This window comes from Equus quagga, chromosome 1 (assembly GCF_021613505.1).
Source record: "Equus quagga isolate Etosha38 chromosome 1, UCLA_HA_Equagga_1.0, whole genome shotgun sequence".
Lineage (NCBI taxonomy): Eukaryota > Metazoa > Chordata > Mammalia > Perissodactyla > Equidae > Equus > Equus quagga.
The window spans coordinates 134,065,211-134,078,376 of NC_060267.1; the positions used below are offsets into that span (position 1 = coordinate 134,065,211).

Here is a 13,166-nt window from a genome sequence, read left to right on the forward strand (position 1 = left end):
TATTATCAGCTAGTACCTATGAGACAGAAATTGCTTGTGAGGAGTCACCAAGGGAAGTTTAGGAAATTATTACCAGATGTATAGTACAAATATAGTAGGACCATGAAATCTTTCTCTTTCCGTTTGTCATTTTGCATTTGAAGCAACAAAACTGCTCTGCTTCCAGATAATCCCTTTTCAAAGTGCTTCTCTATCAGATGAAAGTGTCCTCTCTCATTAGTGACTCCAGTTAGAACCATAGGTTCTGGTAGACTGTGAGGGAACAGCAAGGATATGTTTCCATAAAGCTCATTTAACTGTGCATTTGCACAACCTCTTCTTTTTGTCCCTAGTGTCCTAGCACACTGCTGAGCCTGATTGCAATACTGTTACTGCTGAAATTAAACACAGGCTTCAGTTGCAGGAAAATGTGTTGTCAGAAGAAAAATACCTTGAAAATAGTGGCGTGTTTCGATGATAGCTTCTTAGAGAAATACTAGAATTTATTGCAGGGTTCAAATCATTTCTAAACCATGAATAATTAATGTACAATTGACAAGTTGTACTAGCATTGTACTTAAAGTACCTAGAAAACAGAAGAATAGGAATTTTCTATTTGAATGAAACATCTTGTTTTGTGTGCTTAGGGTTCCTATCCACAAAGACTCAAGGGCAGAGAGCCATAGGTTTGCATTATATGGCATCATTTCTTATCAGACAGTAGTTTTTCAGTTATCTAAACCCAGAACCTCTAATTGTACCATTGCATTCTGAATTATAGGTGTGATGAACCAAGGAGTGGCCCCTATGGTAGGGACTCCAGCACCAGGTGGAAGTCCATATGGACAGCAGGTGAGCCTTCCAGTTGGATTTTCTAGGACTTGACAGAATTCAAGTTATACTCTTTCTCAGCATGTGCTGAGTATTTCTTTTCCCTCACCATGGGGTCTGTGCTCTTTCAGGTAGGAGTTTTGGGGCCTCCAGGGCAACAGGCACCACCTCCATATCCTGGCCCACATCCACCAGGCCCCCCTGTCATACAGCAGCCAACAACACCCATGTTTGTGGCTCCCCCACCGAAGACGCAACGGCTTCTCCACTCAGAGGCCTACCTGAAATACATTGAAGGACTCAGTGCTGAGTCCAACAGCATTAGCAAGTGGGACCAGACCCTGGCAGGTAAGAAGAGTCCTTCTCAATAAGCCTTTGAGAAATCCACAGTTCCTCAAAGTCCACTCACTGCTATTGGCATATTTATTATAGGATAGATATCCATTTTTCTTACACAAGTAAGATAAATCATACATTTAATAGAAGGGTTAGGAGCTTCTTTGTTCACGTCACACATTGAAAATGGTTTTTTGTTGAATTTCAGAGCTTAGTTTTGTCATAAACATCACTGCCATCTTTTTTAAGTATATTCTGAATTTGTTCAATTATTTTTCAGGCAGTTGGGCATTAGCACAGATGCATTTGGGTAATTTCACCTCAATTTTGAAAAAAAGGAAAATATTGGAAATCATATTTCTATTAACTTATCAAGTTATTCATTTAGTTCACTAGACTTAATGTATTTTCAGTACATACTGAAATAACTTGCCTAGTTTCTGGAAAGAAATTTGGAAGTTTCTACTCATTCTTCATTTAGAAACCAAATTTGATAATTTAATTTCTTTTAAGGGTAGTAGGTATGCTTTCCCTTTCTTCACATTTACCTTTTTTTAAGACTGGCACCTGAGCTAACATCTGTTGCCAATCTTCTTTTTTTTTTTTTCCTTCTTCTCCCCAAAGCCCCCCAGTGCATAGTTGTATATTCTAGTTGTAGGTCCTTCTGGCTCTGCTATGGGGGCACCACCTCAGCATGGCCTGATGAGTACTGCTAGGTCTGCACCCAGGATCCAAACTGGCAAAACCCTGGGCCGCCGAAGTGGAGCGTGTGAACTTAACCACTCGGCCATGGGGCCGGCCCTTTTTAGGAGTTTTTGTTAAAATTGATGCAATTATTAAATATCAGGAGTGCCTACAACAAAATATTAATGATGAGATCTTTTAGGTGTTTGTGCAACTCTTGTGTTCCCATTCTAGTAGAGAATTATATTGTGCAGCTCTTTTGTGAAGTCATTATTATAAATTAGATAATTTCTAAAATACAAAGCATAAAACAACGAGACATCCTTGGCTAGGTGGTTTCATGCCTAAGTGAAGTAGTTTTCTAAAAACCAAGATGCCTAATAAAATGGCATAAGAAATTTGCTTAGAAATATTCTGTAGAGTTAAAATTTATAATATTCAATAAATAATAAGTGTTTTATGTTTTAATAAATCTATCAGACCTTAGGACTGAGGGAAAATTTCTTACCTTAAAATTCCTGTTTATATTTTTCCGTCTGCACTTCAATTTTCAGCTCGAAGACGTGATGTCCATTTGTCAAAAGAACAGGAGAGCCGCCTACCCTCTCACTGGCTGAAAAGTAAAGGGGCCCACACTACTATGGCCGATGCCCTCTGGCGCCTTCGGGATTTGATGCTCCGAGACACCCTCAACATTCGCCAAGCATACAATCTAGAAAACCTTTAATCACATCAATTACGTTTCTTTTATAGAAGCATAAAGAGTTTTGTGGAACAGTAGCCATTTTAGTTACTGGGGGTGGGGGGAGGAACAAAGGATGATAATTTTTATTGCATTTTACTGTACATCACAAGGCCATTTTTATATAAGGACACTTTTAATAAGCTATTTCAATTTGTTTTTGTTATATTAAGTTGACTTTATCAAATACACAAAGATTTTTTTGCATATGTTTCCTTCGTTTAAAACCAGTTTCATAATTGGTTGTATATGTAGACTTGGAGTTTTATCTTTTTACTTGTTGCCATGGAACTGAAACCATCAAAGGTTTTGTCTTGGCTTGGGGTTTTTGTTTTTTGTTTTTGGGGTTTTTTTTTTTATAAAAGAAAAAACAAAATGAAAAAAAATATACACACACACACGAGTTTACAGATGAGTTTAAGTTGACAGTGAAATGTGAAGTTGGTCCTAGTTTACATCTCAGAGAGGGGTGTGTTCTTGTGTCTGTTTCATGTGCCTGAATGTCTTAAGCCACTTTCGCAAAACTGTTTCTTACAGGTGAAGTGAAGGTTGTTATTTAGGTTATGGATGTTTGGCAGACATGGCACATTGCTCTATTAACTCAGAAGCTTGCTCCAGAAATCTGAAATCAGTGCTGTGCATCCTTCTGCAGCTAGTACATCTCCTGGACACCTGGAGGGAAAGATCACTTTTTCTGTGCTGAGTTAGATACCTATGGTGTCAGTTATTTTTGCAGAACACGTGCACAACCCTAAGTTATATTTAGTCTTGGCAGGTAAGTTTGAGGGTACTTTTGATCTATTTATAATGAATTCACAATTTATGCCTATATATTAGATGATTTAAAATTTTGAATCTCTTACATTGGGAAACATTGAAGTTCATCTTGAAGAAAGCATTGAGGTGTGCAAGGACGTAATTTATTTTTAAACATAACACCTAACCCAACATAGGGAGGGGAGTGCATAACAATATATGAGCTGTGTCAGAAGCATAATTATAAAAGGGTACAGTGCCTGCCTATGCAAATATGTTTTAGTATTTTTTATTTCCTCTTCAGATGTGGCATTTTTTTCTTCTAAGTTAAAGTTGTAATTCTTAACCAGAAATTTAAGACTTTTTGAAGTATTTTTTAAATTTAGCTTGTGCTTTTGAATTTCAGGAGAAAGGAATCATAATTTTAAAAAATGCTCACTAAAAAGACTATTACAGATCCCAAACACTTGGGTTTGATGACCCTGTTTCTCCATATGACCCTAGAATAATCATTTGGAGGGCAGTGTATGATGCTCAGATAAGTGGAAAGCGTCAAACACGGAACAGCGTTTCACTTGGCATTTTTGAAACCTGCTTTATTGCAACAAGATGGTTGCCATCGCGGTGGAGCATCCACTTCTGTTTGCAAGTTGAGAGAGTGACTCTCAGAGGATGCTTTTTTCTTTTAATCTGGAATGAATCAATACCCAGGTATTTAATTACCATTCTTACTAAATCATGTGGACAAAAGAGTGTAGAACGGAAAAAAAGTCTCTTGTATCAGATATGTTAAATACAGGAGGCCCTTGTAACTTAATTGCCTGTAGTCAACCACTGGATCTCAATTTGCATCAAGTATTTTAAATAATTCTGAATTTTAAAAAAATGTATTACAGTAGTATGTCAGTACCTTATTGTCAAACTGAATCAGATAAAGAAAACTTCATTTCCTGGTTATTTGGGCCATTGAATCATCATGAACTGTATAATACAATCAGATTATTTTATTTCTAGACATCCTTGAATTACACCAAAGAACAATTTTGGTTAAGTTATTTATTTATTTCATGCACCCATTTTATTTCCCTTTTTAAGGTCTGGATGAGACTTCTTTGGGAAGCCTCTAAAAACTCTCCACTGTGGGCTATGTGGGGCATTAGAAGCCAGAGCACTCCTCCTCCAGGCTCCTTCCCAGGGTTTGGAGGTGCTGTAGGGACCATAGATCCAGCAAGGGGCTTCCCTAAGGCAGTGCAGAGCCCGGCCAGGGGGCCACTTGGCAGGCCCTAATTAAGTTTAAAAAAAAAAAAAAAAAAACTATGTATTTATTTTAGAATCATGTCTTTCTGTATATTAACCTGGAGAATATCAATCAATATTTAGGATATAAGATTTGAGGTCAGCCATCTTCCAAAAAAGAAAAACCAAAAAAAAGCAAGTAAACAAAAAGTCCTGACTTAAGAAGGTACAAGTGAACTACACCTCTTTTTTCATGAGTTTTATGAACTGTAGTGATATGGCTTAGAAAGTATAAGGGCCTAAATGTTTTCAAAATGTCAGTTCACGTGGAAAAGAATTTTGTCTATGTGGGAGAAAAACCTATAGGTTTAAAATAGTATGTCAGCCAACTGATTTAAAAGGCCTTGAATTGCTTTGTTTTTGAACCCACCCTTCTCTTCTTATGAGGAATAATTGAGAGGGGACGCTTCTTTGTGTAAAATCTCCAAATTGGTGTTGTTGACTTTTGAGCTTGAACATTTTCAGACCTGATTAAAACTTGGTTTATTCTAATTTCTGTATCAAAAGAGGTTTAAGTGGTAACTAGTCTTATAACATGTATGTATCATATGTTTGTTCATCTAAAGCTTTTTAATCCAAATAAAAATGGAGTTTGCAAAGTGATTTGGATTAACCAGGTTTGGTTGTTCTGTTAAAGCTTGTGTCAGATGTTAGTTCCAAGCAGATTTCCTGCAAGCCTTGATTTTATGCTGACAGGGATACGGCTGCCAATTGAAGGGAAGAGAGCTCCTCAGGTGGAGGCAGAAGTCAGTGTCCAGACCCTGGCTGAGGGATCGGGCTGCATTAACAAAGCCGAATGTAGTCAGACGGCAGTCTGGCATGCCCCACGCCAAGCTGGCAGTCAAGGAATTCCTAACATGTCCTCAGTATGGGCAGAAAGGCAGGTTGAAGTTAAAAATGGAGAGTTACTGATGGCGGAAGGTAAGGAAAGCATGTCCTGTGTCATAAAGGAATGTAACCCATTTCAAACAGTCAGCTGTTTGTGGCCAGAAGAGACAAGCGGCCCAGGTATGTCTTTAACATCCTTATAATCTCTTAAACCATGACCACACTTTTAATAGAAAGTGTTGGTAAAAATCAACCAACTGTTTTCCTCTAATATCACTTTGCAAATCCCTGTGGTTCTGTTCTCTTAAGAGTTTAGGGATGTACAGCCATCTGTGCTCATGAGCATATTTTGAGTGATCGTTGATGTATAGTTAAACATTCCACTATGAGCAAACAAATACTGCTAAGTATTACTGTGTTCCTCTTTAGTTTAGAAGTATGCTAGGTCAGCTCAGAAAGTTCAGAACTGAACACATTAACAGAACTATTTCTATGCCCAAAATAGATGTGCTATTCACGTTTTGTGGATTGTACATAAGTGTGGCAAGAAATTCCAAATTTAGTACACGTGTGTGAAGACTAAGACCCAATACTGCTTTACTAGGAGAGAAGTTTTTTGGAAAATGCCAGAGTCCAAGTGTATACTTTTTTAAAAGCAGTTAACTCTGTGAAAAATTCAAACTTACAAAAATAGAAAGAGATTAATGTGATTAAGATAACATCAGAGGGGCCAGCCCAGTGGCACAGCAGTTGAGTTCGGACGTTCCGCTTCTCGGTGGCCTGGCGTGCGCCACTTCAGATCCCGGGTGCGGACATGGTACCTCTTGGCAAAAGCCATGCTGTGCTAGGCATCCCATGTATAAAGTAGAGGAAGATGGGCATGGATGTTAGCTCAGGGCCAGTCTTCCTCAGCAAAAAGAGGAGGATTGGCAGTAGTTAGCTCAGGGCTAATCTTCCTCAAAAAAAAAGATAACATCAGAGATATAGGCAAGACTTTCAAACTAGGACTGCTAGATGAACAAAGACAGCCCTTGCTTATTATTTACTGTGCACCTAACATAGGTACTTGCCCTCTCAGTTCAGAAGATCAAATGAAGCTATAAAGCCTGCGTTCTTTCCCCAACACTACAGTGGAAGTAGACTTCTAGCATGTCTACCAAAATTAGATTTTGGTCATTCTAGAATAAGTACTGTGATTTTTGAAATTGTTTTGCCTTTTAGTTCACACTAGAGGGCACTGCAGTTCTATAATCAGCATATAAGATTATGGTTCTTTTCACTTTAAGTTCCTTTAAATAATTGCAGTATCTGATAAGTAAGGTAGTCATATTCCTTAGCAGGAGGGTTAAAAATTTTTTCCAAGCAAAGTTGAAAAGCTTGCACCTTGGTTAAAACAGATTAGTTCTGGGGCTGGCCCGGTGGCACAGCAGTTAAGTTTGCACGTTCTGCTTCGGCGGCCCAGGGTTGCTGGTTCAGATCCCAGGTGCAGACCTATGCACCACTTGTCAAGCCATGCTGTGGCAGGCGTCCCACATAGAAAGTAGAGGAAGATGGGCACAGATGTTAGCTCAAGGCCAGTCTTCCTCAGCAAAAAGAGGAGGATTGGTGGCAGATGTTAGCTCAGGGCTAATCTTCCTCAAAAAAAAAAAAAAAAAAAAAGATTACTTCTTACTCTGTAGCATCCAAACTAATGTGCTCTGAAAGTATCAATTTAATAGAATAATTCCTATAACACTAACTTGCCTTTAAGTCAGACATTGTCCTGTCATCTTCAAAGGTTTGTTGTCCTTCAATAAATCAGCACTTTATATATTTTCAAAAAGGAGAAGAACACTAGGGAGAGCTAACACAAATTTCAGGCTAGTGATTCTTTCTAGGGGGGGCCAGGGAAGGAACCACAGCACACACACAAGTTAGCTGATGGTTTTCTTAGCATTTACAACTATTCTTTGTAAAAGGTGTGTGTGTGTTACATATTCTTTATATGTATCAAACATTACTAAATTCTCTGTATGAATCAAACATTCTAAGACTTGGGGTGGGGAGAACATATGGAATAAGGCCATATAATTGAGAGAATCATACTACAGTTTAATTTCTTATGCAGCATCACTAAGATGCCTGTGAGGTTAGATTCACCAGGAACTCTTTAGTTGACGTAGCCTTTCTCTCCCAGGTGCTGTTGGTCATCACTGGTCTTCACACTCAAGCCGTCTCTGAGCAGGTAGAGCTTTAATGAGATCTGAGTAGTCAGTGGCTATATTGAATTGGTTCTAAGATAAATGGACTAACATATTAGAAAAAAATGCCTAGAAAAATTGAGATTTGTGGCAGAGGGAGATCATTAACTTGAGGATACCCTGTGTCTTTAAGTATCTGCTTCTTTATTCATGAGCAGTAGTTAAAAATCATTTTGAAACTTAGTCTTTAATATGCTATTTTCTCGTTTGGAGATATTGAATGTAGTTATCTAAGTATGGAAAGATGCCTTTCCCTTTTCTATCAGCTGACCCAAACTTACTCTTGGTCAGATTGCAAAATCTCTCCCAATAGACTGAGCTTCTGATTTAGCTGAAGTCTATGGTTGCTTTACACTGTGAAGTTTCATTTCTTAGGGAAGGAACAGTGTCTTCATCTTTAGCAGCAAGATGAAAGCTTTATCTTCACCATAGCCAGGTGTGAAGCCTGTTGCCGGCACCCCCTCCCCGCCCCAGTCTTCATGGAGGTCCAGCCCTTGTATGTTAGTGGACCCAGGCAAGGGAAGGGGTTATTTCTGTTCACAAGAGCACTTAACATGAGTAGTGTGTGATCAGTCAGGAATTCCCACCACCCTAGCAAAATGTTTACAGATTGGTAGCTGGCAGAAATGTAATCTGTATAAATATCCTGGTTTAAATGATCTTGCAGTAGAGAGCTTTTATGTCCATGATTAAATCTGAATTCTGCAAAAAAAAAGTAGATAATCTTATCTTTTGTTGCCTAAAACAACGAACTTCACAATTCAGACTGCACTGAAAAGCATCCTGATTGATGTTTGAATTTTTTAAGAAATATTTCATGGACTAGACTCAATGGGTAGGTGTGTTTTAGGAGGAAACAGTTTTCCCACAAGTGCTGTCCAACAGTGACTTGGGAAGTATTCAAGCAGAGACAGGAAAACTAAAAATTCTTTGTAAAGGCAGTTCTGTGTAAGAACAACAGATCTGAAAAGTACATTTTTAAAGGAGTTGAAACCAGTAGTAAAATTTCATATTCACTTTATTGATTGCTGAAGTTCAGTCTCTGGTGCATCTTCCAGCCGTCTCTGATACTGTCTTTCTGAGGCTTTTCTACGGTAGACATCATCTGTATCAAACAAAAATTTTACTTTTAAGAAACCGAGGAATTAAAAATACTCATCTGTGTAATTTAACCAATAATCTAGGTCTGTCACCTATTTCTGAATCTCAACATTAATGTTTAACTCAGTGCCAAAATAAACTTAATTTAAAACAAAATGGGGCCAGCCCCAGTGGCCTAGTGCTTAAGTTCAGTGTGCTCTACTTCAGCAGCCCAGGTTCAGTTCCTGGGCACGGACCTACACCACTTGTCTGTCAGTGGCCATGCTGTGGTGGCGGTTCACATACCAAAAAAAGGAAGATTGGCAGATGTTAGCTCAGGGAAAATATTCCTCAGCAAAAAAATAAATAAAATGAGTTCAATGAGGACTATATTAATGAAGCTCTGGACTTCAGTAGCAGGGTAAGAGTCAAGGTCTTCAAAGACAGGATCATGTCTCAGCACAACTCTTAGCAATGTTGTAAGAATTTCCTCACTTCCTTTTCCCCCGTGATTTCTGTTCTCTCTGAAATATCCTTCTTAACTGAAACCTGGCCCCTGAAAGGCACTTCTTGCCCTACGGCTCTCTGCTGCTCCCTCTCCCAAACCCAGGAACTCAGGGTGGGGAAGTAAGGTCAGTTTCCTTGTTCTCAGCTGCTGCTTTTCCAGACTACTGATTCTCTACCCTCTTCCTTTGGGGCTTATGCCATTTGCCATCATCTCTGCAGTGGCACCTGCTCTCCATCACTCCCTTTCAGTCACTGGAAATGCTAGCATCTAGCTCAGGCTCCATCTTCCTAGGCAACACCATTCCCCACAGGGATGAAGCCCAGCCCCCTTCACCTCCCTGACTTCTCCAGTCAACTTCTGCCATCTACTTGCAGTGTTCCTCAAGTAATACATTCATTCTGCTCTGACCACAATCTCTACTATCTTTCTAGCCCTTCTGTCCTTGGACCTCTGCCAATTTCTTCCCCAGGTCCTTGGCCCCTGCCCAAACCAGCTGAAATTCCCTCTTTGTCAACATCAACTTCTTGACACACCTTCAAAACGCCAACTACAGATTAATCCAACTTCCTTCCTTCTTGCCTCATTCTGCTTGCTTTGCACTCTGGGGCCAACTGCTGCATCTAACTGGGTGTGCTGTGAAGCCTGACGATCCTGTTTCCTCAGCCATAACCCTGACCCACTCCCAAATGGCCATGAACTCTTTCTTCAGAAAAAAGCCATCAGTAAAGAACTCTTCCAGCTAACTTCCAAGGGCTACTCCTACCGCCCCACTCTGATCCCATCCTCTCCCACTTTCTCAGAGGCCAAGGTATCTCCAGCCTCTCTCCACCTACTCTTTCCTGATTCTCATTTGCCTCTCTTCAAGTCTCTCTTGGTCTGGAAGAGGGAGCTTACCTCCCATTCACAGTCAAACCTCCTGAACTTCCTGTCTTCCTTGATAACAGACTCCTCTGGTTTCCCTCCTGGCTTTTCTGGCCCCTCTCAGTCATCCTGAAAATGTTGGAGTTTGACTCTGATGTTCATCACCATCTGCTTGTGAACGACCCACAAACCCAGATCCATGGCCCAGATCTGCCTCCGGAGCTTCAGATCTGTATAACCATCTCCACCTCAGCACATCGAAAATGAAGCTCAGGATTGTCCTGCCTGTGTTCCCCCTGCCCCAGCGGTCCTGCCAGAAGCTTCCACTCCTCATCTCTTGAGTCTACCCAATCACCAAGCCCTACCAATACTATCTCTGGGGTGTCTCTCAACTCCACCCACTTTTTTGCCTCCCTTCTGTCCCCACTCTAGACCAGGCCACCACCTCAAACCTGGACAACCACATAGCCTAAGTGTCCCTAACAGTCTCCTCTCCACAAGAAGCTATTCTTCACATGTGTTAATTTGCTGCCACTTGGGGCCAGCCCCGTGGCTGAGTGGTTAAGATCGGACGCTCCGCTTCAGTGGCCCGGGGTTTCACCAGTTCAGATCCTGGGTGCGGACCTACAAGCCATGCTGAGGTGGCATCCCACACAGCACAATTAGAAGGACCTACAACTAGAATATACAACTATGTGCTGGGGGCTTTGGGGAGAAGAAGAAAAAGATTAGCAACAGATGTTAGCTCAGGTGGCAATATTAAAAAAAAATTGCTGCCACTTAAAACCCTTCAATCCTTTGGGACATACTCTTTGTTCTCCAGTCCATTTGTGGCCCTGCAGGCACCTCTAACCACTTCATCCCTTACTCTGCTCACTTGCTTCAGTCCCTCAAACACAGCATACTTTCACACCAAGGTCTCCATGTCTACTGTTACCGCTGGCATGAGACACTTTCAACTCCACACACCTTCCCTCATCTGGTTGACACTGACTCAATCTTCAGGTCCTACCTGACATGGTAACTCCTCCTGGAAGCCTTCCCTGCACCATCTAGTCCAATTGAGGTGCCCCACCCAAAACTCCCATGCTCCCTCCACTTTCCCCTCACAGCACTGATCACACTTAAACAATGTTTACATCTGTCTCTCCCATTAGAGCTCTTCTGGAGTAGGGGACCCTCTGCCTTGTTCATCATGTCCTCTCATCAGTGCTCATTAAATATTGATGAATGGATGAACAGAAGGTCTGAATATCTTTAGAAAGCAGTAATGTAATTTTTTTTTTTTTAATGAGGGTTAGCAACTCTCAAGTGATGCAGTGTTTCTGGAGACGGACAAAGCAGAAAGGGCCTAGGGATTGGAGAAGTCTTTCCAGAAGAGGAACTAGTTCAGCAAAGCAATGCTAGGCATTTTTTCACAGTGCTGGGCCCTGGTGCCAAGGACTCTGCCCTGTAAAGACAGTGGTAATTAGCTAAGCCGGACAGACCAGCTCCCTCCAGGGTTTGGACTGAAGAGTACAGAGAGGACTGGCCAGTTAGCAGGAGTTTCCATGAATCCTCAGGATCCCACCCCCTTCTGTGGTACTGTGAACGAGGCTGTTCTTCATGTCCAAATAATATCACAGGCATATTATCACGTGCCCTCCCCTCAAAGTGCAGGGAAGGTCTCAAGGTTGTTCGCCAATGTGCCTTTGTCGCCCCCGTTACAGGAGGACCCAAGCCGGTCCCTAGGGCCCAACGAATGACCTGCACTTGCCCTTCTGACCAGGGTAAAAGCAGCTCATCGCTCTGGGTGGAACGAACGGTCTGCAACCTAAGAATATCCTCCAGGAAAACGGGTCCCTTGCCGCCTCGTGCCTTCCTGAAATAAAACGGAGGCTGCTGCACCCCCACTTACAGAAGGTCTCCTGGCCCACGCGCACTTTAATCATGATCCACTCCATTGTTCCTCCCAGGACAAAAAAGAAGGGCAGGAACCGGTAGACGCCGAGTCGCTGCTTTCCGGGCACCCACTGCAGAACCCGCCTCACCTGGGCCCTGGAAAACATGCCCGACCGAAGTCGTGGAGAGGGGTACGGCGGAAGCAGGAGCGACGTGAGCTGCCCCAGCCCCTAGACTGGAGCGCCCGGGTGGAGCCGAGCCGTCCCGCTCGTCCTTGCCAAGGCACAAAGCCCGGGTGCCGTAGGACCCCTACCCTGCGCCCCCGCCAGGCGCGTGCAGATCTTCAGGAGCTGAGCGTTGAGCCCCAGACCCAAAGCCTGGGGCGGCTCCACCAATCAGAGTGCGGTGGGGTACGCGGATCCGCCAATCAGAATGCGGCAGAGTGCGCGTGCTCTGTGAGACCGGCCCGGCCTGAGGGGGCTGGCGCAGGCGCCTCGGCTCTAGAGGCGGGGCTCCCCAAGGGGGCGAGGCCTCCCACGTGGCTTCGGGCCGGTCCCGCCCCACGACCTCTCTGGTACAGGCTAGTGCTCAGAGTTGGCAGCCGCACCCCCTACTCTGCCACCGCCATCTTTTTTTTAAAGTCCTGATAGAAGTGATGACCCTCTCTGATGGACTAAATGTGTACTACACCATACTCTAAATGCAATCACTCAACGCTTTGCATTTATTTCAGGGTCGTGACTGGTGACTAGACTTTTAAAAATAACAGAATTTGATATGCATCATTGAAAGCTGAACTTTATCATGATCACAACAAAAGGATCTTGTGAAAAACAACTCTAAAATTAATCAAAGCTATCCTATATGGGACACTTAGCGTTATACAGGGACTTGTAGGTGCTTTTTATGCATCATCTTCTTATTCACAATAATCACAGAACCGCAGGATGGTTAAAGAGCCTGGGCTTTGTCAAAGCACATCCCTGCTCTACACAAACTCTCTTAGCTGGTCTGTGCCTCAACTCTCTAACCTACAAAACGGGGACCTTTCTCTGAAGCTTTGAGAGGATTTAGAGAGATAAATAAAGCACTTAACACAATGCCTGGAGCATAGTTACTGGTCAATTAACATTAGCTATAATAC

General features: G+C 42.2%; 1 protein-coding gene and 2 long non-coding RNA genes across 27 annotated transcripts in view; 2 read left to right on the forward strand and 1 right to left on the reverse strand.

Moving 5' to 3' along the window:
* PBRM1 (polybromo 1) overlaps positions 1-5,227 on the forward strand; it is a 121,590-nt gene extending 116,363 nt beyond the window's left edge. For 24 of the 25 annotated variants that reach the window (XM_046658162.1, XM_046658257.1, XM_046658263.1 and 21 more), the window contains 3 exons: positions 761-831; positions 942-1,158; positions 2,385-5,227. In XM_046658162.1, the coding sequence (XP_046514118.1) occupies positions 761-831; positions 942-1,158; positions 2,385-2,557 (461 nt within the window). In that variant the 3' untranslated portion in view covers positions 2,558-5,227. Of the gene's footprint in view, positions 1-760; positions 832-941; positions 1,182-2,384 lie in introns of those variants that run through there. The other variant, XM_046658389.1, reaches the window with a different exon arrangement.
* Positions 5,228-5,328: 101 nt separating this feature from the next.
* On the forward strand, positions 5,329-12,031 carry LOC124238049 (uncharacterized). The gene is made up of 3 exons (XR_006888223.1): positions 5,329-5,545; positions 7,629-7,676; positions 11,851-12,031. It is a non-coding gene; the product is annotated as an uncharacterized LOC124238049 (long non-coding RNA).
* On the reverse strand, positions 8,693-13,090 carry LOC124238045 (uncharacterized). Its single transcript, XR_006888221.1, has 2 exons — positions 12,172-13,090; positions 8,693-8,797 (listed from the first exon to the last, which is right to left on the reverse strand). It is a non-coding gene; the product is annotated as an uncharacterized LOC124238045 (long non-coding RNA).
* Positions 13,091-13,166: the final 76 nt, after the last annotated feature.